The sequence below is a fragment of the Colias philodice genome, chromosome 24 (genome assembly GCF_061535455.1).
Source record: "Colias philodice isolate Cphi_HAF_F1 chromosome 24, ilColPhil1 Martin Lab GWU primary, whole genome shotgun sequence".
Classification (NCBI taxonomy): Eukaryota; Metazoa; Arthropoda; class Insecta; order Lepidoptera; family Pieridae; genus Colias; species Colias philodice.
This window is the reverse complement of record NC_143109.1, coordinates 6,200,739-6,227,542: the sequence shown is the minus strand read 5'-3', so window position 1 is coordinate 6,227,542 and position 26,804 is coordinate 6,200,739. Positions and strand designations below refer to the sequence as shown.

Genomic DNA, 26,804 nt, shown 5'->3' with positions numbered 1-26,804 from the left:
ATATGACTCGCACTGTCAAAAAGTTATCAGATCTCATGTAGAGCCAAGCTTCTAACACTACACGCCCTAACTCTACAAGGCCTAACTTCACAAACTCTACACCTTAGTCAAAATATGTGGCTTGGCCGTTCGTTACTACAAGAACTATTGTATAACACAAAAGTAATGAACAGTGAATTAATTTTTCACCTTACGCCGATGTGAATGTAGCGAAATGGCCAAGCCACATATTTTGACTAACGTGTAGAGTTTGTGAAGTTAGGCCTTGTAGAGTTAGGGCGTGTAGTGTTAGAAGCTTGGCTCTACATGAGATCTGATAACTTTTTGACAGTGCGAGTCATATGGGCTCGTCTTGGCAACATTTTACATGAAAATGTTTTTGGTGGGATTCATTTTTATATATAAGAAGATTAGAATTCGTAGCAAAAAAATCGCTTATGCATCGTTAAGTTGAAACATTCATTGTTTTAGACACAATTATTACTCATATTCAATTGTTTTCCGTTTCACTCACACACACACATATATAACTTATTTTAAAAAAAGGAACAAAGATATCGAAACTTCGAGAACATCCTTCTAGAAACTTCGAAAAAAAGTTGCGTTCCACGCGCCCCCGAGCGTTCCATACAATATCCGCCCCATGCTGAATCTTGCAACAAACATTGAAACATCTAATCAACACACACATACACACCGATATTGTAGCCAATGAAGTACATGTTTAAATATCTATCAACACACACACACACATAGGTATACCTAACTAAAATTTAAAAAAGGAACAAAGACGTCGAAACTTCGAGAGCATCCTTCTAGAAACTTCGAGAAAAAGTTGCGTTCTACGCGCCCTCGAGCGTTCCATACAACACGTTTTCAATATCCGCCCCATGCTGAATATCACATCTCAACTTTGATACATCTCATCAACGCGATATTGCTATGTGCCGCGATATAAATTAAACCTAGAGAATTTCTCGTTAACGACACAATATCTTATACACATGAGCGTTCCACGTTTTATTACAAACAGTTAGCTGCCGTGTTTTCCAGGTAATACATGTGCTAGGTTTCATCAAATTCACCCCGAGGATTAAAGCTTAAAGGAAACAAACATACTGTAAAAGTAGATCGTGCTCGACAGCGTAAATTTTCTTGTATACAAGATGTTTATACACAAAATTTAAAGCAATCTACGTAAAGAGGAAACGCCTAGAAATAAACCTTTCACTGTAATGAGCGACCAAATTATTAAAGTCTTTAGGGTTGTATTAAAATACCAAAGCTATAATTATAACCAGGAAATTGTATCGATAAAATAATATTTTTCAACAAAGAGAATATTGACAATAGGCTCAAGGCACGACGACATCAAAAAGGGCTAAAAGAAAATTCTTTTTTGAGCAAAAATATCGGCAACAATCAAAAACATTGGCAGATGTAACACAATAAGTAATAACCATTATTTGGTACACCGAGCAATACCCAATACTCAATAGGGCTGCCAATCGAATCGAACAATTCATAAAACGTTTTACATATAATGTTTCTAACATCAGACAAATATTATACAACACAGATAATTATTAATAAGACCTACCCTATAATAAACTACGATAAAAGCCTTTCCAAAGAAATAAACTTTAAAATGTTCTACTCTTTAACAACATACCCAGCCAATAAAATATTTGATCGAACAACATAAATGAAGCATCTTTTATTTCAATATGTTCACATTTGCCACCCCTACAATCTCCATTGATACAAGCTCATCAACACAATATTGGAGATCCAATCTAAATGAAATTCCGTCGCAGCTTCAGAATATCCTGCACATATTTTCCGACATGTCTCCTATCCGTATGAAGTGATAGTTTGGATTATTGCTCGTTTGATATCTATTGATGTGAGGTGATCTGGTTTCATTTGATACATTTTTCCTTCGAAATTTCATATAAATTTATCGGAAACTACAAGTAGACTATTACACGAGTTGTGAGTTATTTTCAGATGTACAAATTGATACGGGTTAGAATGTTCGCAATATATTGTTTAGCGTAGATATTTGCAATAAGCAAACCCATCAGAGGAATGAAATATGATCATTTTTAAGATTGGGGATAGCAATAAATAGGACCATCACCTTTTTTTGCTTGAAGTAGAAAACGTGCAGGTGATAGATATTAGATAACAATATATCTATTATTATATTATAAAGAGGAAAGATGTGTATGTAAGTATGTTTGTCCGTAAGTATGAATTGGCTCAAAAAGCAAAAGACGGAATGAAGCTTTACAAAGGGAAGGCCTAGGCACAGAACGGCAAAACAAGTATAAAATGCGGCGTTCACAACAATAGGTCAACTCAAAATCTGAACTGGCAAAAGACCTGTTAAATACAGCACATTAGCATTTCCTTTAATTAGAGAATAATTATTTTATTCCTAGTCAATGACAATAACAATATTAATTGGAATTTCAACAGGCGATAATACCATATGTAGGTATGCATTGTATTGACGCATTATATTAGTTCCACCATGACTGATTACGATCTAAATTAAATAGAATATTGCAAATATCCAATACATTTTAGATTTAGGTATGGCAAATAATTAAATTTTAGGACATAATAGATACTGCCAATTTACCAGTTGACTGACTTACTATATTGATCCTTAACCCTAATATGATTATGAGTATACAAGCTTACTTCTTCATTTTCGCTCGCTTAACTGTCAAAATTTATCATTAAAGGAAGAAGTTTATTTATTAAAACGTGCGAAAACTTATAGAGCAGTTTATCAATTAGTAGATACCTATTCCATTCGATCTTTAAGACAAGTGTAAAGATATTGACGCACATCATGTGTGATCTGAAGTACAACAAAAAAGGCTTGTTTACAACCAATTGATTAAAGCTCTATCAGAATATAATAAACGCTTTAATCATAAAGAAGATACACACTTCCCAGTAAAAGAGAACTGAAGGTAAACCAATATCGTTCTATGGTGGAAAACTAATTTATCTGTGTCAGAAGCACTTTGATCTTTTCAATTGAAAATAATACATACTACAATATAAGACTACAAGAATGTAATCGATTCAGTTTGATGATAATACTTATTGAATTATATCCAGAGATAGGGGATGGCTCGTCTATAAACAGCACATATAACACTTATGAAAATGTTATGTTTGAGAAAAGTTCGTTACCATAAGATGAATTTGATAAAATGAGAGAAGCTGTAAATTGTTTTGTAGACAGTCTTCTCGGTAGAAGCAGCTTCTCAAACCTAAAAAAGAAACTTGTCTTAATTATGATTGAATACATATAAGCATATACCTAGAATAACATTTCTTTTTTATCATATCTATGCACTAAAGCTTCCATGAGGTCTAGTCGAAAAATATAAACGTCCAGATTTTGGGTATGAAGAAGATAAAAGGATTTTTCGTCATGAAGACTAAGCTTAATACAACGCGAGCGCAAGTACGCTCTCGGCTCATCAGTTCCCCCTACATTATGTACCATGTTAAAGATAAGCCACACACAACAAAATGAACAAAACCTCCTAAATCAGGAGCCGCACCAATGAAACCGTGCTAAAAGCGCCAACGAGAATTTCGTCACGCGTTAAAATTGTTTTCGCTACAAAAATAAAAACGGCAGAGCTGGAATATTCGAGAAATTTCCATTAACCTGTGTTATTTCGTTAACGAGTTGCGCCCCGTAATTCCTCGCGCTGATGGGGCCAGGAATTTGCGACGCAAAGTGTAACAAAATCCCTTTGTTTAAAGTGTTAGTATTCAGTGACATTCCCGCTAATTTTTTATTTACTAACGTTTTTTATTACGGGTTCTAGTGATAAATAACCGTCACCTGATATGCGAGTAAATGTAACACTAGTAAATAACATTAATACTTAAAAATCTTGCTGTAAAAACCTTGTTTTACATAGGGCCTTGACTTCCATTCTAGACTTCAGAAGTTAGAATAATCGATATAGAAGAGAATACAAACTTAGGAAATGTTTAGTAGAAACAAATATTTTTATTATATCTAGGTACAAAATTCAATATGTAGGTCATCAGACAAGCGCGCGTCCGAGCCTATTTCATCATTCCATGTTTTCAGTTAGATCGAAGATAATCTAGAATTCGGGCAAACGTCAAAGCTCAAAGAAATTCAATTATTGCACGTTTTATCGCAAATACCTTCTCTTTTGTATATTGCAAAATTACTTTAACACCTTTTTATATCTATTTTTGAAGCAGTATTTTTATAAAAATCTGCTTCAAAATTGATTAATTTCAACTTAACATTTATTTTATTCCGATATTAATACAAGTGTCAACTAATTATCATTTTTTATCAAACTACCCGCAATTTAGCTTTAAATATCAATCTAGTGCACATTATTATCCAGCTTAGTGATTTAACAAACCCAGTTCCAATAAACGTAGTTTACAATAACAGACGGTTACTGCGGTAGAGTGGGTGGTCTGGGCTTGGCTTATTAGAGTTAAATCAGACTGGTTTAATTAATCCCCTGTTAAACGTATTGTTAGTGCTATATATTGTAGATTCGGTTTATCTGTTCCTTGTAAAATTATCAATTTGCATAAAATACTTATCTAGGTTGTTTATCTGCATTGTAAAACCTAATGCATTCGAAATAGCCCTTTTCCTTATTTGACCCATCGTTTCATACGGATTTGTGGCGTAGTGTAATTCACAAAGTGGAGGATTTTTTTCTAGATTTTTTATATCTATGTTTGATTGTAAAGTAATATAAAAGATATTCAGATGTTATTCTACTCAATACTACTATGAGTTATAGGCTAGCTTTGGTAACGATATCTTAATACGTTATGTATTTTTAAAATAGGTAAATTTAGGGAGTTCTGTACAGTGTAGGTACATACATGACAAAAAATACTTATGGTACGAATCGAATACAAGACAACAACATTCCGCCCTGTACAAATGTATCAGTAACTTAAGTATAACTTAACTATAACAAATCTCACAATGTTTCACTTAGTCATACGGTAGGAACAATAGAGGGCAAAGTTAAACAGTTAAGACGATACACAAAAAAAAATCCACTGCTTGGCGGGCGGGGTCTAATAGCTCGCTATCGCGAACGCCGGTGTGCGCGAAGTCATTCATTGCAAACTCGCCGCGCTGCCGCTGGCCGACTCGGGACAAACATGTATGGAGTCGTCATACAGTTATAATATTGTTATACATTTATTCAATTGTTGATTTATTGGTTTTATTTTCTTGCTTATAAACAAATAATCTTCTTTCCAACAACTACTTAGACATTATTAATAATTATTATTATTTCGTAATGTTTACTTTATTACAAAATAATACAGGTTATAAATAATCTTTAAAATAACAAAAAATATTGTTACTCTGAAAAAATGAAATGGTACTCAATAACGCGGACTACTGAATTGACTTAGATAGAATTTGATGCTGACGTAGATATTACATCATGCCCAGAAATGAAAGGTACTATTTCTGAAAGAAGTTATAAACCCTAATTCTTCTCAGTCAAAGTCAAGAGTGGAAGATATCACTAATACAGTAAAACTGATGCGAAACTTTGGATGTTAATTTGTATAGTTTTTTGTTAGTTGTTACTTAATCACGTCAAGACTACATTACCAATTTTGATAAAATATAGCTAATTGCCTGGATTTACACATAGGATACTTTTTATCCGAACTGAACACTTTTGTGGGATAAAACAGGATTCACGATATAACCTAATTCCACGCGGGCAAAGCCGCGGTCGGAATGATATTTTTTTAAATAAAAAAATTGTTTAAAAAAAAACAAAATATATTGACGCATGTATTTATTTTTTGCACTCTATTATAATTGTAATTATTCATTACAAATAATCAAAATAAAATAGCCAGAACAAAGTTAGGCCCTGGTAGGGTAGGTAGGCAGGTACAGCAATGTGAGACGAACACTGGCTTATTTATACCAATAATAATGTATTATAAACATTAAATTAAGTTTACTTTCTAACAACAAAAATACATAATATTAGCTAATGTGAAAGCGAATCAATATTCATCCAAATCGGTTCATGTCATTAGGAGGAGTGACTGCAGCGCCATCTTCCGGGCCCAATTGTGTTTCCAGATCACCCAGGAACTCAATTTAATATACTTACACAAAATTTTTCGAAATGAAAACTCACATTACTATGTAAATATGAATATAAACCTGTTTTATTACTAAGCAATTTCCCGCACAGGTGTAGTAAGTATAAATGAAATAAATATCAACATCAAATTCTTTATACAACATACTTATCTACCACCTTCTAAGAAATGTAATTCTTGAAATTATTTCGTATTTTTTTAAATATAATACTACTCCAATGAGCTCCTGTTCCATATTATGTCCGCCATACTTCCACTAAGTTCACCATGATTTTTTATTTCTTTGCACTTTGTTGCTTTTTGCTAAAAATGGAATCATGCGATAAAACCAGTAGAACGTTGATAACATACATTTTTGACTGAATAAAGGTACTTACGAAGGAGTGGGTTCACATTGTGAACAATCAGTGGGTTTATTTTCCTTCTGGATTCCGGATTTCTGAAAAGATTATCTATGCTATAAATGAAAAAATCTTACACATTCGTTATGTACTTAAAACAGGGGTACATATCAAACATCGTCTATAATACAATTATCATCAAATTTAAAATAAAACCAACTTACTTCATTAATTTGTTCCAATTGTAAGCATTCTTTTTCCTCCAACCTTTATGTTTCTTCTTCTTATTTTCTTTATTGTCCCCATTTGTCTCATTTTGTCTTATCGTGTTGTCACCCTTTTTTACGATTGCGCGAGCGACACAAGTTCCCCGTGTGACGGCCGTAGCGGGAATGACTCGTGCAGCGATCGGGGTAGGAAGGTACAGGGCGGCTCTCGCTATATTGGCTGGTCGCGCGCTAATTTCAAGTATTTCTTGTTTATTTCAAAACCATCGCATATTTCAAAATTCTAAATCGGTAGACGTATAGGTTGTATATTTTATAGTTAATATCCAAAAAGTCGTAACTTTACGTTTGTTATTTTGAAGATGCCAGAGATTATAAAAAAATAACAATGAGAACTTTGTATTTTTTTTCTATCGAGAAAATATCATGGAATCATGTTTCTAAAACGGTAGACGTATTGTGTTACTATTGAACTTTCTTGTCAAGAATTTTCATCACGACAACTTTAATAATATAAAAATTACGAAGGTTTAAAAAGGGCCGTAAATGTTAGAAAAATTAATTCATCACCTTAAAGTTAGTTCACATTATCGATACCTTGTAAGTTGTAAGTACCTGTACGAGCCTAACTTCTCATTCCGGTTTACTTTCATCAAGTTTAACATTGCTTTGATTTTGTTGAATTAATTTTGCTTCAATTTCTTCTTTAGGTACTTAGAGGTAATAATATTATTTTTTATTCGTTGAAACACACAATATATTTTTAAGCGATTTGCAATTTTAATCTCTACATAAACAATAATATTTAATCAATAGATGTAACTTACTTTAGACTTCATGCAAACATTGCAATTTAATTTAAAAGCAAAACAGGGTACGATCAAAAAATTTCATAAAATTAAATTTTTCTGTTTTATACTAAAAATTAATTTTCCCAAACAGGCGTCAACATTTTTAAGCTTCGTCTCCAATATTATTAAGATGTAACAAACGATAATTAATGCGGCGGCCATTTTTAATTAATTGTTCCCAATTAGGGGAATCAAATTCAATGAATCCCTATAATTTTCGGGGAAAATATTCCGACAAGAATAAACAGTTTGAGAATTTTAAACGGGACAAAAGACGCCCACTGATACCTACCAAACTAAATTAATGCAATTTGATCTAAAATAGAATATTTTAATAATTTAAATAAATCATGTATTAATTTAACAAATAAAGCATGTATTTTTCTAATTCGGGCATTGGCAATGCCACTTTGGCATCCTCATTCTTGATTCAGTGTCTGAGCAAAACCTTGTTTTATGAAATGAATGTTAATACATATAAATAAAAAGAGAGACAAGAGATACAAAATTAAAATTGTACATACGTATTAAAATATCTGTCAGCATCCATTTATTAAAAAATACATATAAGTACACTATAAAAGTAACGGGTAGCTGAAAATATATATTTTCATTCAAAATGAAACACATTTCCTACAAAATGTGTAGTTTCAATTTTACATTAATGCTTTATGCTATACTTACCATCGAAACTGAATAAAACCGCAATATATGAAAACACATAATTAATGAAATTGAATGTTCAATACTTGAAACATTATTTACCTAATGAGACTCGACGTTGCGATAATTAAAATTTAAAATATCGACATTGATTACGAAATACAATGCCTATTGAAAATTAAAAGTTAGGTAACTACACAATATTAATTTGTATAATTAACCAAAAATATAAAACTAATAATTAACATCAGATCAATGTTTATCTGCATTGCATGCTCAGATTATAATTTTAAATTAACGAAACTACAATTAATATGAGCTAGCCAAAATATATAAAAACATCGATTGCAATATTTCCTCACAATAAGGGAATCTAAACACTCCTACAATTCGATCAATAAAGCCAATAAACCAAGCCATTTTACCTAACAAACTAACGCATATCTAGTATCTAATGCAGCAAGCACCGTTACACTGGGGTCAACGATGACTCAGACGCGCTCCGATTCACAGATTTATAAAATAGTTTTTTGGTCGGCTGCCAACTCCTTCATTCTCCGTTCTTCATTCAAAACGTTCACGCAACTCTTTAGTTCATGATCAAAGTTTCGAACGTGATTTACGAAAATTCTTTTTAAAAATGGAACGATTTATGGCGGCTTTCTTTTTTCTTTTTTCCTCTGCGGTTTTTCTAGGTTAGGACGTGTAATAAATTGCAGAGGAAGGGAAATTTTTTAACGTACTCTCGTATAATGTGAAGAGGGTGCTGCTTAGTTATTTGTTTGAAATCTCCGTAATAGTTATGCAGTTTCAAAGATAATCTTGCTATAATTATAATTATCTAACTTTAATCATAATGTACCTTTGTGAGAATACATATAAAAAGTTGCAGATTTTTCGGCTGGCGAATCATTTTGAAACATGTCATATCCAGATAAACAAGTTAAGAACGATGTTAAAAACAAAACTAGGACACTAAGTAATCTGTTGTTTTAAATTACTTTCTAATAAAAGTTTCTTATTTAAGACCGTACCTAAAAGCGAGTTAGTTAACTTTATTAGCGCTTAAATTAATTGATGTCTCCGTTTGATGGGCATTTTATGATAATCTGCGAATGTATAAATACCTGCGCCGACGTGGGGCTGTTCTAAAATAAAACACAGACGAACCTAAAGCGGTCGAATACCTGCATAGTTCGGGGAATTAGCGCCTGCGTTACCATGGTAACGGATGTCGACATCAACTCGAAAACACGCCTTCGAAACCCATACAAATTATTCTTATTGGTATCTGCCTTTTTGTTATTGCTGGTACGTTGTGTATGTAAGAAATATAGAAGAAAAAATAGTTAACAATAATGAATAAAAAATCTGTAATTTTGAAAGTGAATTTTTATTTATGATATAACTAGGTACATACACACTTTGTTATTTATGTAATTATTTATTATCAAAATTTTGGACGACTACAGCATTGTTAAACTGCATAGCATGAAATCAATAATATATCTATGAAAATATTTCTGTACATAAAAATTTAAATTAAAAAAATCGAGAAACCATAGTAGCGCGCTTGGTGTCACATGCACAAGTTTCTGGAACGTCTGGTTGTTCGAGTGAGTATTTAATTCCATTAATAGCGGTATGCAATTACATACGTATTTTTATATTACACTAGCTTTTGAATGCGGATTTACTCGCTTTAGCGAGTTTTCAATTTAACTGTATTAATTTAATAATAGAGGACATATTTCTATAACTTAAATCTGAGTACCCACAGACAATCAGACTACATCGTTTCGCTACTAACTTGTTTTTTTCCAAAAGAGAAAAGTTTCAAAATCTGCTCAGCCGTTACGGATAAGTAAACAAACAAGAACCAAGATTCTAAACTGAAATCTAGTTGGAAAACAAACTGTATACCTTTAAACGAGGTTTTTAGTTCAAGCAGGCGATTGGTTCTTGAAGCGCTGAATTCCAAGACTTAAGTTAAACTCAACTTTAACTTAAGTTTCACCATATTAAACCGAATAGTTGAGAGTAAACTTGGATAGGGCTAAGTTCTGACCTAGAATTTTAATGGAATAGAGCTCTTCCCGCATAAGCACCACTACGGGAAGCTTAATCGCATTTTTGTAGAAAATCGGGAAGAGAAATTAATTATGATAAGTTTTTCGAGCGATCTGCAGTTTTATCAAGTTGGGGGTAAGTTAATATTTCTTTGCTGATATTAGACTTATACCTTGAGGACCAACATAAGTGGATATTACCTACACGCAATTTTAAAAGTTCCTACATAGGTAGTTATTGTAGGTAGGTACATTTAGCTGCATAGGTACATGCATGTTTGTATGTTTGCCAAACACTTCTCCGAACAATGTAAGTTACCTACTACCATCCGATTAAAATGTATCGGAACACAATTAATCTACCAAAATCGGTTCCTACCATGACCATGACTAGGATGGATATCCAAACCTACATGTATCTAGGGAATATTTATATATCTATCTATAGGTACATAACGGGCACACAGGCACTAATTACCTTGTTATACAAGTACGGCATTGGTAATGCGATTTACAACGAATGTCAATTATGCTTGCATTTGTCGGATTATTGTAGCGATATGATTGACTAGCTGATTGCCGCTGTTTTGTCCGTAAATAAGTTTTATGCTCACAGCCTTAATTTATTCTTTTATCCTAATTATAATTTTGATGATATACAAAATCTCATAACTTTTGAAGCAAAATTGATAGAAAGATAGTGCAGACCACACAATCGAAGTCACGGGCAGAAAGCTAGTAATAAAATTAACCAATCTTCTTTTTTAATTATTCATTAAACATATAAAAGACCAAGATAATACTTGGCCATCATCTCTCACCACTATGCCATAACACGAAGAAGTAAACCGATTCACCAATCACCATCTTACCTGTAAAGAAAAACGTTCATTAAAATAAATAGAAAAAAAATAACCATGACCTACATAATTATTATTCATTATATTTAAAGACAAGTAAACCGCATTTAAATTTATTCATTCATAAAATCTTTATTTTCAAGATAACATTCTGGAAAAGGTCAGGTTTATTCGCACGTGCAGCTTTTTTATAACTAACTAGCGGTCCGCCCCGGCTTCGCCCGTGGTACATGTTTACGTTTTCTCTACATAAAAACCATCCTCGTACTTCAAGGAATATAATAAAAAAAGAATCATCGAAATCGGTTCAGCCGTTCTCGAGTTATGCGCTTACCAACACATTTTGCGATTCATTTTTATATATTAACTAATTGGACATGTTTAAGTTACCTTAGGAAATATATTTCTTATTTCTTTACAATTTCATAATTTATTATTCATATTTTTATTTTATGTAGGTAAGCCTTAGAGTGTGTATTTTCTAATACATAATCAAAGCGGTAAGCACAGTTTTGAGATACCTAGATGCAATTTAGAATTCACAATTCAAAGCAATTCATTGAAAACCTTATTTTTATCAATATTTGTCTTAAATTCATCTAACAACGATCATATTATAGGGGAATACTTAATTGAAAAGAAAAGGTAATATTAAACACCTAATACAACAAATATTTTACACAGCCTACAGTAGATTCCAATGACCATTTTCAAGTACACCCTAACCAAATCATCTTTAGGCTTACCATCCTTGAAATAAACATTTTTACTTTCTCCTAAACATACTCTAATTACTGAACGCGTTACCTCCACACTTATAACCCTTCACGTAAAACACTCAGTGGCTTTATAAACAAGAGGTCCTAAACCAACACGCATCAGGTACCCAGAGCCCAGAGGTCACCTTATCGCCCATCTAGTAAATATTCCACAGATTTCCATTTAGATAGGTCAAAATAATATAAATGTTAAACTTTCAGATTGTTCCACGATAGGGAATGGAACTGTAGTTTTATCTTGACTTATAAAAATAATAAGCTTCGCATACCTACGAGAAACGTTTCAATGGAATATAATGGCGTATTGCTTTTTAATATCTATATTTTATAAAGCTGAGTTTGTTTGTTTTTTTGAACGCGCTAATCTTAGGATATCTATCGGTATTTATTAAAAAACGTTACGACCAATAGAAGGAGATCATAAAAGAGCAGAAAATAATGTTGAATTTATTATTTTTGAGAAGACATCGCTTCCAACTAGTTTATCACAGACCTATATCCAGAGCATAGTAAATTCTAGTAAACTATAACAACTATGTATCATTTGTGATTATTTCGTAATTTGCCAGAGTAATCACTCAAAGTTACTAATATGCTGAGCGTAACTACCTATATGTTTAATCATAAAACATATTACGCTGTTTAATCTCGTCAGAGACGCAGATGCGAATGTGTTTGTACGATATTATCTCTTGTTAGTTCTGTTAAGTTTGTTTGAGAAGCGCTTATTAAACTAACACACATATATCGTTAATTTACGCGAGAGTAATAATCACGGTAAACAAATATATTCCATGAACAGTATCACTACATAGTATAAAACAAAGTCGCTTTCTCTGTCCCTATGTCCCTTTTTATGCTTAAGCCTTTCAAACTACACAACGGATTTTGATGCAGTTTTTTTAATAGATAGAGTGATTCAAGAAGGTTTGAGTATATAATTTATTAGGTTTTAGACAAAGCCGCGGGCGGTAAGCTAGTTCAAATATATTCCCGGGAACGATAACAAGAGAAAAACGTTACAGACGAAGCCATGCATTTAAAAGGTAGAAAACATCTGAGATGATAATTTATATTCGGGCAGCAGACCAATCTGCGGAGGCAATCAAAGTTGCCAAATGAAAAAGTTTCACACAAGCGATCCCGTCCACGCTATGTTTGCTTATTTCGAATCGTTTGCGTTTCTTTTTATTGTTTGTATCGGTTCCCTCCTCCCCCCAGAGTGGAATTTATTTCGCACCGCCTTTGAGAATGTGTAAAAAGCATTTTAATGAGAAAAGTCGGAATTTATAGACAGCGTGTTACACAAAATAACGTCACAACTCACAGCCCACACGTAAGAGTATATCTTTAGATAATAAATTGAATTATTTAAAGTATTTATTTGTTTGAGTACCAGCCTACCTCTTCAAAAGGATTTATCACAGTGAAAGCATTTTCAGGTATTCGTATTACAAATGCAGACATCTTTAAAATTAACGAAGCCTCAAAACGAACGTGAAAAGGGTAAATGATCGAGATCACATTTCGTTTTACAATTTTATATTAAGTTTTTGTATTTATAATTCTACTCTTTATTATAAGTACAAAAGTTTCGATGTTTCTTACTAATCACAGTATGGTTTCGCAGATCTTAATTAATTTTGATAGGGATAAATTATAATACTAATTACACGAGCGAAGCCACGCAAAAGTTTAATAAGGTTATTATTTATTATTAGCCTTATTCGATAGTCAATAATTCGATTTATCAAGATAATGATTGTTACTTTCTATGTAGGTAAATATCCTTTAAAAAGACCTAAATAAAATGTGAAAATTTCAACTTTAAATTTTTATTAAGAAGTATCTAACACATATCCTAACAAGTTGACTCTTTTAAATACATAATATAACTATGAATAAAACCTAGTACATAAAATATAATCTCGTATACATACATTTTACTATGAATCGGGAAAACTGAATGGCTAGTACATTCTGAAAGACTCCAATTTTGCATCTATGTAAATCCATTTTAGATGCAAATTGAATTTGGTTTTCACGGGAAAATCATTTTATTGTTGCTTTCATCTGTAACATCAAATTTTAATCTATTTTTCCTATCTACTCTGTCCTTTGTATTTTACCTTTGTAAGGAAATTTAGGCATTTATAACAAATACGATCATTTAGAGACAATAATCAGATTTCGACAAGTTTTAACTTTAGCTATTATTTTATGTTATTTGCCTTATTGGAAACTTCAGGAGATATTACTGTTTTTGTTATTTTTATAGCACTAAATGTAAACTACAACTCTTCAGCTATTTAAAACACCAAATTAATTGTTATTTTGATTAATATTATAAATGCGAAAGTTTGTGAGGATGGATGTATGTGTATGTATGTACATATGTTTGCTACTCTTTCACGCAAATACTACTGAACCGATTACAATGAAATTTAGCACACATATAGAAGGTAACTGGGATTAACACATAGGATAGGTTTTATCCCTGAAAACCCACGGGAACAGGAACTAGGCGGGTTTTGCTTTGAAGCCACGGGCGGAAAGCTATTTAATTTTAAATCAAGCTTTTACATTCTTATTGTATTTGCATGACTCTTAAAGAAACTACCATATTCAAACAGATATTTTTCAGATTACACTCCTTCCCAGTAAACATCGTAAAAGGGGACACATAAACCACTAAGCCACATTGTATCCTCGTTCCATCCCATTATATTCCTGGTACCTGAACGCCATCTCAGTAAAAAGTCTACCCGCTATTGTCCAGGATTTTTATACCATTGACCTAAAAATATAATGCTATAGACACAGTTTGGGTTCCTTCTTGCTTCTATAGAATAGTGTTACAATAGTATTAGAAACAGGTTTGTTTATATTGGAGAGATTTATCGTATAATTCGTTTTTATATGCCTTCTGAATTGGGACATTAGCATACATTATTTTGATTCTTAATCGTTTTAAACCACTTAATTTCTGAATAGATCAGAGTGGCAAAAAACAAACAGAAGAAAATATGTACAGTGTTTTTACTGTAATGTGTAAACTACATACTACATACTTAAAATAATTATTTGAAAATTGGGTTTATAATTCAAAGGTACTACTAAATATATTATGCTATCAGCAAAAATGTTAAGTTTATTAATTATGAGGCCTAATAGGCTATTATAGTGTTACAACGTGTTTATTTTTTATATTTTTTGAGATATGTTTGTTTTTCTTAATTTATAAAAGAACTCTGTCGAATTAGGTTAACCTGTAATGATAGTTAGTTCTATGTGTAAATAAATAAATATAAAATAAATAAAAATATATACATTTTTGCGTACGTAGGTACCAACTACCAAGTACCAACGCAGCAAGTTAAACTCAACTCAAATCCATTCACAATCTAAACTGACTCTGAATCTGAAACTGAATCTAAACATGGATTCTCAAGTTACTGTTATCGTACAAACTTTGAATAATACATATTTCTAGTTAAATCATCACAATGCCGGTACAGTCAAATGGCGAAAGGTCAGTTAAATCTGCAGTTTGCAAATGTTACTTATAAATGACTAACAAACATAAAGCTATCGTACATTTTTCAAAGTACCTACCTAATTTATGAATTTTAAGTTTTTTATGGAGTTGAGATTGATATCTTCATTTTAGCTTACAATATAATTTTTTCTAAAATCGGCTTCCTACTGCATCATTGAAAAATAAATACACATAATTACAAATATAATAATATCATAGTTACATTAAAAAAATAAGAATGAGGGTTGTTGTATAAACTGTTCTTTTTCCGTTTATACAATCTGTTTCGCTTCTGTCAAACATGGAACGTCAGTGTTGTCACACGTCACGCCAGATTGACACTTTATTTTCCTTTTTTTAACAATATCGTTTTAGAGCGAGCGCGCACGAGCAACTTTGTCTCCGCAACTATTTTGTCTCTCCACCCATGGGCTAGTATGAAAGTGCGCGCACATAGCGACGCAACTCTCCATACAATTGATGGGAGAGACAAAATAGTTGCGGAGACAAAGTTGCTCGTGCGCGCTCGCTCTCACGTGACTTTTTAATTTAAGCTTTCTCTTGATCGAGTTTTTCGATAACTCTATATCGAAATAAATATATCTATATATTCCCTCCTGACAATAACAGCTAAAGCATCGAAACTGGAATAACTACTTTCCGCCCTCAGTTTTGCCCGCTCTGTTTAAGATTTAACGAATTGTACACTTACTAATAAAACCTTCGACGAGAACCACTATATTCATAAGGGCATTAAAATACGTTCCGTGGTTTTAATGATTTAAGCACATATAGAGTCGACAGCGGGAAGTGTCTTTGTTTTTTAACCGACTTCAAAAAAAAGGAGGAGGTTATCAATTCGGCCGGTATGTTTTTTTTTTTTTTTTTTTTTTTATGTATGTACACCGATTACTCCGTGGTTTCTGAACCGATTTACGTGATTCTTTTTTTGTTCGATGCGGGATGGTGTCGAATTGGTCCCATAAAAATTTTATTCGGATAGGCCCAGTAGTTTTTATTTTATGAGCATTTTTGTCTGTATTTGTAAATGTTGCAAGTGCAAGTTTGAAGTCGGTTGTTTTTAACGCAGTTATTGACTTGTTACAATGTATAGAGGCCAATACCTATATAACCATACACATAAAACCATTCAATAATGTATTACGACAACATGGTTAATTAACACCAGCATCAGCAAAGAGAAAGTTTAATGGACCGGAACGAGGCTGGATTTATTCCAACTGAAACACATGTGGAGGCTTCAAAAGTTTTAACATGTGACGGAGTTGTATACAGGACAAAATAACCCCAGAGGGATCGAATATTCTTTGGGTTTTCATTTATTGTCTGTCGCACGTACCCTCGCTGCCTTGTCTCTGATCTGTATGTGTTTTGTTTCTGTTTACTTTTTCCAATTTATACTGACATTGTTTTGAGTAGAATTATTCGAAAACGTAGGTACTGTATCGATGTGTAAAATTGCACTCGGGTCCAATAAAATTGGTTCGTTTTATTCATGTTTCATTATAATGAAATGTATTTTTAAATTAAATGCAATTATGCACCACTATCTATTGAAAGCAAAGATCAAAAATGTTCAGATTTTTTTTAAATACCTGTTTACACAAATAATTGTATTCGCTCTTTGCAACGATAAGTCTCAATTGATCCAGTCAGATGATTATTGCAATTAGATCGAATACACTTAAAGTGGATAAACGAAAGCTATTTTATCTTAACAGCTATCACCATCTACTGATTTTCTCCTTCATAAATCATATCATCCATGCATAGGTACTTCAAATTCCCTCTATTAATTATAACATAATATATCTCTATAGAATTGGATTCGAAGAAACATTCACGCGTCACGTTTCAAACTTTCGACACGGGACGCAGAATCCCCGGAATATTAACATGGGATTATGTGCACAAAGTTATAAATAACATTAATTTGAAGCCAACCCTTTAATTAGACCACTCTCAATACGCAGGAGACATTCAGCCGCAACTCTCATTTTCTAGTAGTTTTATTAGTTTGAGTAATTTTGTTATTGTGACGTGTTGACTAATAGTATACTAGATCCCACCGCAGGATTACTTCGTTCATAGTTTTTTTGATGAAATCAAAATTTTATGTAGGTATATTTATAATTAGGAGAATATATATCGACTAGGTTGCCAGTCAAAATTTGGCCGCAAACATATGGTATAACATCATAGGATGTAAACCTACTACCTATAATATTAGAAATGCGAATGTTTGTAAAGATGGACTTATGATTGTTACTCTTTTACGGGAAAACCACTGAACGGATTTTAGTATAAGAATTTGTGACATAGCTTATGTTCTAGGCTAAGCTACTATCACATAAGATAGTAATTGGAAAACTATAACCTGGACCAACATAAAAGTGACAACTGTGATATAAATATAATCCTAAAAGGTTATTAATGATTGTACATTTATATGTCCTGTACCTATGTTAAAGCTAGTATCTAATCTGGTTTGGTAGGTACTATTTCATAATTCACAAATTCCTGCTACAAGAATCATCCAATCCTTATTCACGCCATACCTCCTAAACACCATCCACGCCAGTTTTCACCGGTTCCATAAAGTGGGTCATCCCACACCGCTAGCACATGAGTAGAAAGACGGAACAGAGACTAAGCTTCAAACAACCGCGCGAATCGATTGCACTACTACAAGTACGCGGGGCATGTGTGTGTGACCTCAGGCCGCTTGTCGCGTACGCAGCGATTCTGGAAAAAACCGGTTTGCGCTTGCACAGGCTGAGGACAGTCTCAGGGTTGATACGACGCACGTTGTTTGTTTTATTAGTTGCAACTTGCAAGTTTGAATATTTTAATATAAAACGTAATATTTTATTGTTAAAAATGGTTGTTTATTGTATTGTGTGTATGAAGCATACTAGAAAAACTAAAAATATATCATACTTCAACTATCCCAGGGAGTACAATAGGTGAGTAAATATTTTGATTATTACTTTTTCAAGTAAGTACCTACTTGCGTTTATTTTATTAGGTCCTTTTTTAATAAGAAGAGAATTGTACACGGTGTGTTTTTACCTTTCATTATTATTACAAGTTTAACATTTGTAAGTATGTATGTAATTGTGTGTAATTATACAACTATTTAACAAATGTTTTGTTTAATTTGTCTTAACCTATTGTGACAACCCTACCAAAATAGGTAACAATTTTGCACGTTCTTAAGAAGCTTAGTCTCTGTTCCGTCTTTCTACTCATGTGCCGCTAGTGCAGTCTGCAATCGATAACTACACTTTCGATATCGATAATATTGCCGTACCCATAGCCCATAACTTGTTATCGATAAGGTATGTATGTAGGTACCTATACAGATCTTTGAAACTAAATTAAAAAAATGCAGGTATTAGTTTGATTAATATTCATTGCATTCGGGTGATCTTACTGGTAAAAGAAGAAAATAATATTTGTCTTCATAAATGCTGGTCTTAAGAGTTTTGAATATTCGAAGTCAAAACCTTAAAATTTTAATAAATAGCACAGTGAACATTGGCACTCTTTTCCTTATTTATGTCTCTTAACTTTTTAAATTTAAATACAGTTTGTAAAATAAACCTAAAAATCCGCAAACACTTGGCAAATATCGTAAAAATAACTAGAAACCATAGCTTCTGTAAACCGCTGGTAATTCTGAGCTTAACTTATCTTCCAATTGTATTAAGTTAAGATTAACAGCTTAATTGTTATTAAGCTCACTTTATATTACACTAGCTGTGCCGCGCGGTTTCCCCCGCATTACTCCGCTCCTGTTGGTCTTCGCATGATGATAATTATAATATAGCCTATATTACTCGTGGATAATGTAGCTTTCGAATGGTGAAAGAATTTTTAAAATCAGTTCAGTAGTTTAGTTTATCATTACAATCAAACAAACAAACAAAGTTTTCCTCTTTATAATATTAGTGTAGATAGCTGATATTAGCGCGATTTAAGAAAACACACGAAGGCAAAATATAGCTGTTGGAGTAGAAATATATTATATACTAGCGGCCCGCCCCGGCTTCGCCCGTGGTACATATGAAAAATAGATGTTGGCCGATTCTCAGACTTACCCGATATGCACAGAAAATTTCATGAGAATCGGTCCACCCGTTTCGGAGGAGTATGCAGACTAACATTGTGACACGAGAATTTTATATTTATATATAATATTTCAATATCATTAAATGACCAAAGACATATTCAAGTATAATAACATGAAATACTACACAATAACCCTCCCAAACAAAAAACCACACAAATCTTCAAAAACATCTCAAAAACGGGCCTCAAAGTGCAAGTCAAAAATGCAATTTTTTTATAAAATGCACTGGCACTCAAATCGTTTTGTAATTCCCACTTTTCATTCGTCCTTTATACACGATGCAAGCAATTACGTAACCTACTTTACCGTTTAAAGCGATTTCAAAATAGAGAAAGCACTTGCGAGGCCCTTGAGATGAGACTGGTTGTTTCGCGTTGCGTTCCACGCTGGAAGGTTTTTATTTCTATTCATAGATATTTAATTGTCCCGATATATTCTAAGGTCAAGAAATTTACCTACTTATCACTTATCAGCCAACTGTTTCGAATATAAGCCAACAGTTGGCTGATAATTTCTCGCCAAAAAATTTGTGGGTACAAAAAAAATTAAAAAGATGTTCTAAAGTTGAAAAAGGAAGAATATCTAGCTAGCTAGCTATTATATGGTATGGTATAGCTTATGGTTCAAATATACGCCTAATGGCTGATAAGTTGATATCTTTCTCGTCTTTGAAATTGTGGGTAGAAAGAGAAAATTTTAAAGAGATGTCACGTTGCGCAAATATATAACAATGCTGTCACGCGAATGTCACGTACAGAAGCACTTGATAGTGAGCATTAGCGTAAGTATCCTTGAAAATAATTATTTTCGTGTGCTTAAACAAAGAGAAATTTAGTTTAGTACGATGAAAGTAGAAAAGTAAAAGTTGAACAGATTTAGATACATTTTACTACATAGATAGATATAACCTTCAAAAAAAGGCAACCTAATGTCTCTAAAAAATGAAGAGGTTAACATTAATTACCTATAAGAAACCTTATTTGGTAATAATCAATCGAAAATCATGCGACACTTGTCAAGTCAATTAGATAGAACCTAAGACCGTTAATTATTACCTGTGCTATAGGTAATTGGCTCAATTATCATCTAATTATAGTCCTAAGTCACAAGTCTATCAAATTAGCATTCAAACTCTAAATACTTGCATAAAGATTTCTTAATTTACTGGTCTGAAAGAGAACGCTACAGAGCAATAAGGTTTTTTCTTCACTGATAGATTATTTACTAGATACTAGATAGATTTTGTTATCGTTATAACAAAAATGAAAGGAAGGTTTATTTAATGTTGATGTGTTTTAAAGCTCCGTATCACTAACAGAAAATACCTTCTTATTTAAATAAATCCTTATCACATAATTGCTTTTTATTTTACCATATTTTTCACATCACGTTAAAGGTATATTTTAGTGGTATCTATAACTAGCTGTTTTCCGCGGTTTCACTCGCATTGATCCGCTCCTGTTGGTCTTAGCGTGATAGCTTCCTCGCCTATAGCCTTCCTCGAAAAATGGACTATCAAACACCGAAAGAATTTTTCAAATCGGACCAGTAATTCCTGAGATTAGCGCGTTCAAACATACGTACTCTTGAGGAACTCTTGAAACAACTATGTAGGTACCTACTAGATAACCCACTAGTATCCTGCTACCCCCGTATCTAAAACACCCATGTAATATACGTAAAACAGTATCATAAGGATAACGTCATTTAGCAGGTCCGACACAGATGCGGAAACGGGTAGAAAAAACTGCCACCTGCCACCGGCAAGTTGAACAAAAAATGAGACAAGCTGCGCTCGTAGGGTTACCACCACGGGAAATGTTATATTATTCAGTTGTTAGTTTTTTTATTCAGCTATTATTAAGAGACACTCATAAATGAAAACTATATGGCATACGTTTTATCAGAAGAGTCAATAATTTATATTTTGCAAATTAGGTCCTATTCTACAAAAATGTGAGGTGTTAAATTGAAGTAAAACATTTTTTAAAGCTAATCCATAAAATAGTGAGCATTGTATTGTTGCACGCTATTATAAACAATGAAATCATAACACGTATGTCTTTCATCGGCATAATACAGTTATTTTGATGTGCAAATATGAATAAATAATACAAAAATAGTTTTTCTGACAGCCCTGATCCCAGATGTGGGTCTTTATTGAGAGATTTGTAAACAAATCACGCCATTTTTGCGTAGCCATTTGTAAAAAGGGAAGTAACGTGTGTATTATTTAAGATTCTGCTGCAGACAATATGGAATTTAAGATCGAAATAAGTACAATATGAATACAGAATAATACAATAAATATTATTTACATTTATATTTTGCTTTACTTATATTCTTTAAAAACAAACGCACAGCAACAGATATTATGTACGTAAAAAGATTTGATTAAGGGCCGATTTTTCAATGCTTGGATAGAACTTATTCGTCGAATAATGTATAAAACTACCATTTTAAAAACGTATTCTAATTGCCCGTATTTGACAGTTTACGTGACATTTTAATATTATCGTGTAATACTTTATTGGACGGATAAGTTTTATCCAAGCATTGAAAAATCGGCCCTTAATTCACATTAATCAATCAATAACTAAAAAATGCTTTTAGCAATGCCTGTCAATATCCAAACCAAATGCAATTTTAATTCGATACATCAAGATAACATTTAATAGTCTCTCTATCCTACAAAACCATAACATTTACCTTCATTAAATTATTCTACCCCAAATACACCTTCATATACGTACGTATGTATGTTGTACATATCAAAATACAGCATTGAATTTGTAGTCTTAAGACCTCTGCAGTTACTGCAATGTTTTAGTAATTTATTCACGCCCGAATCACCGCAGAGTAGCAAAGCGGTAGTATATAATAATGTGGAGTACCTAGAGCACTTACATAAACGTTGTTATACCAATAAAACTTGTGTACCTACTGCGTTGAGTGCATATTATATACCTGGTGCCATGTTGAATACATGTAATTCAAATGTAGGTTACAAATATATTAAAACGTGTTAAATTTAGCTCTTTGTATCACGATATCGTATAGTTATGAAATAATATTATTACCTTAATATAACAAATCAAAATACCTACACAATATATGTATAATAATAACACGGAATGAAAAAATTCTTCAACACAATTTTCTGCGAATTGTTACGATGCATTTTTGATAATTCCTTACGATAACAATTAGGTCAACGACATCACACTTTTTATCTATATTCGTGACTTTAAAACACTAAACTATCATGTTTACGTTTAATTCGAAAGGAGAGCATTAATTAAACTTATTCCAGTCCAAGATCGAGTAAGGATAATGAACACGTTGATATATTTACGACGGCAACTAATTGATTTACGTAATTAAACATTTACAGAATATCACATTTCGGTCTTTAATTAAACCCTTATAGAATGATAGGTTTCATAAAATGATAAACCTGAGTCAAACACGTTTTTGCACCGCTTGCGAGACATTTACAACCTACTTTTTCAATTTAAAGTTTAATTTATATTTTACTAGCTTTCCCCCCGCGGCTTCGCCCGCTTTGTCTTAACTCTAAAACATAATCCATACTAATATTATAAATGCGAAAGTAACTCTGTCTGTCTGTCTGTTACTCAATCACGCCTAAACTACTGAACCAATTTGCATGAAATTTGGTATGGAGATATTTTGATACCCGAGAAAGGACATAGGCTACCTTTTATTGCGAAATATGTACCACGGGCGAAGCCGGGGCGGACCTCTAGTAAATTATATACTAAAACCTTCCCTTTGAATCACTCTATCTATTAAAAAAAACCGCATCAAAATCCGTTGCGTAGTTTTAAAATTTAAGCATACATAGGAACATAGGGACAGAGAAAGTGACTTTGTTTTATACTACCTATGTAGTGATAATTATAAATATATTGCATGTGTTTTATAAATCGTATGTTGTATCGCGTTGCAATACCATACAAAAAAAATTATTTGAATTTTTTTTCTAGAACGTAAGAAATAAGTATTTATATATATAATGAACGTAACGAACGGAACGTGAGAAATAATTTATTGTAAGCGCTTATTTAACAAAAACTAGAGTTGTTTGTTTGAAAGTCTTTTTAAAATGCATTAATAGAGGTGGAATCCTATAAATCTATTATTATCCTTAAAGGCTAAGGCATTCACAAAAACCTTACAAAGGAAACTGGAAGACACATTTCAGCTTTTACGAAGCTTATCCTTAGCATCCTTATTACGTAAATTTATCAAGAGATATCGCCCAACAATTCGAACCTCGGTAATGCGCCATAAAATATTCAAAGCGCCGATTATATTTTTAGAAAAGCTAATCCATAGGAAGCCACCGGTGTTTTATAGCCTCTTCCGTCGGACATCTGGAGAGGTTAATTATGCTAATACGCCATTAATTCACAATGCGCATACTGGCAGCACCAAATATGAAAAGCTACATTGCGAATTTAAGCGCGAAAAAAAATAGAATGGCCACGATGACGACATCGCGTGAATCATAGGCACATTCATTATGATCTAGCAGATTGAATAAACGTTTGGCCATGACTATTGTACAATTAGATATATCAATATTATGTATATTGTCTCATGAGGGCTCTTTGATACATGTATAACATTGAGGTAATGATTTACATGTAATTTATACTTTGCTTCACTTAGTAGGTTACCTGTTATTATTACTTACTGTATGTTTGACTGAAAATTTTATGCTACTTTTTGTTATATTTAAATGTTGAAATATAAATGATTAAATTTAATAAATATTGTCCATTTAGTTGATAATGAAGTTTTTTTTGGTTACCTGTTATTATTACTTACTGTATGTTTGACTGAAAATTTTATGCTACTTTTTGTTATATTTAAATGTTGAAATATAAATGATTAAATTTAATAAATATTGTCCATTTAGTTGATAATGAAGTTTTTTTTTTGGTTACTGAATTTATAGTCTGTAAAAGTACCTATGTAGGTAATATTTCTTGTAACTTGAATTTTATACTTAAAAATTGTTTATTTTAGTTTGCTTGCATATAAACCAGTTGTTTACAATACATGTTACCTACAATTTGATAACTAAAATCTTTAAAAACATCTCACAGTATACAATGACATCATTTTGTCTACAGCACCTTGTGGGACTAACTAATAACTATCATTACTTGTTTCAAAACAAAACATTGTATATTATACTTGCCATGTTTTACATTAATTAATGAAAACTGTTAGTTAGGTACAAAGTTACAAACTAATTAATTTGTACCTAATTACTGAATTTTAATCAATGCAAAATCTTGTTTGTGTAATAAATTTTATGATTTTATACATAATGGATTCTTTACAATTAGGCTTTTAGCATACCTACTAATAAAATATTTATAAATCCATTGTTAATTCTATGATTTCTTAAGACTTCACAATGGATTTAAATATATTTTTTTTAACTCTCTATTTTATAACAAAATGTTTTCTTAAGACTTTCACACAAAAGAACACATTTCTCATTAGACAATACAAAATCTGAACACAGAATTCCTCTTGAGGTGTTAAAATGTTACAAACACACATTTCTTTTTACATGAAAATGTTAATTGATTTTCCATTACTTCATTCAACTTCAATATCTTGGATCTTTTAAAAAACAATGAAAACTTAAGAATCTTTTCATTGTTCATGTCTTCAATAAATTGGGCCTGTGAGAAAATCTTTCATTTAGTTACAGTAATTAATATCTTTTGTTTAGTTATGATTTAACCTTATTATAGACTGAAATCAGGAGTATAAGAAGATATAATTAAATATAATGATGCATTCCATTCACTGTTTTTGTGATATTAGTTCATTAATAAGTCCCTTATTCTGTGTGAAAAATAATGTGAAAGGTATTCAATGTTTTGGTGACCTACTATGTAAATTACTGCCAGATAAATTTAACAGGCCTCTTATTCACCTCTTGCGAATACTATATCGAAAATGAATCAACTGCAAAAGGCGTACGCCCACAGGCTCACCGGGTCACCGTCGTCAATGTATATGTGCAGTATCACAAGAAGTGGTCAATCCGGTTCACCTAACACCCACACGACCAGTTTCTTCAGAAATCCATGCACACCATAGACATATTTTCGAAAGCCGGGAAACAACAATTTATGCAAGATTTCATTATCGTATTTTTACCATCGATATATGTATTTCAATGTATAGCGGGAATTTTAAAATATATATTCTTCAATGATCATTAATGACATCACTACAATAACTCTTCGTTGACATGGAATATAAATAAAAAATATGCAAATTATATCCTCATCAGGTGAAGGCGAAGCATAAAAGAAAAACAAATAGAAGGGTTAGAATTACCTTCATTGTCGTTGTTTCCTCCACCGTTGTGTGCCGAAGCCAGGAAAACTCCGACCCACAGAAGGCTCAAAAACCTCACAATCATTTTAACTTATTTTATGTGCACTCAGTTCACAGTTTAATCGAAAAAAAACAAATTATGCACTCGACATAGTCAAACCAACGACACTTGCGCTGCACCTCAAGGCAGCGATCAACCTTCCTTTGGCAAATGGCGGCGGATGACGGATGTGTTCATCGATTGTGTTCGAGCCTGCGCTGTTGTGTTCTTGTTAATACATTTTAGCGTATGGCAACACATTAAAATTAAAGACACGTCTACACGACAATGTTTTATTCAAACTCAAACATTTATTTATTCAATTAGACTTCTTCTAGAAGCACTTTTGAAACGTCATTAAGTACATATTTTTAACATTTACCACCGATTCGGAAAGCAGTATCTACGGAGAAGAATCGGCAAGAAACTCCATAGTTGCTCTTTTTAATCATGTCAGATTTACAATTTTACAAATTACCTAAGTAATATCATAATATATTATCATAATATGCCAAAGAACTGTCCTGTGGTTTTCACGCGACAACCCTCCATGGGTTTTTATCTTCCATATATTCCTTAATACTGTAATAGGCTCTCTTGACAAGTACATTTTTTATATAAGATTTAAATTTAGAACTACTAAACTCTTTAATATTATGAGGAATTCTGTTGTAAAAGCGTATACCTTG

At 32.3% G+C, this 26,804-nt stretch overlaps 1 protein-coding gene and 1 long non-coding RNA gene across 2 annotated transcripts in view; both read right to left on the bottom strand.

The window, feature by feature from the left end:
- Positions 1 to 26,332, bottom strand: part of Cals (calsyntenin 1) — a 210,058-nt gene extending 183,726 nt beyond the window's left edge. Inside the window, exon 1 of the mRNA XM_089710348.1 lies at positions 26,076 to 26,332. Coding sequence (XP_089566474.1) covers positions 26,076 to 26,160 — 85 coding nt within the window. The 5' untranslated portion in view covers positions 26,161 to 26,332. The remainder of the gene's footprint in view (positions 1 to 26,075) is intronic.
- Positions 6,109 to 7,327, bottom strand: LOC149477758 (uncharacterized). Its single transcript, XR_016317534.1, has 3 exons — positions 6,761 to 7,327; positions 6,573 to 6,634; positions 6,109 to 6,498 (listed from the first exon to the last, which is right to left on the bottom strand). It is a non-coding gene; the product is annotated as an uncharacterized LOC149477758 (long non-coding RNA).
- Positions 26,333 to 26,804: the final 472 nt, after the last annotated feature.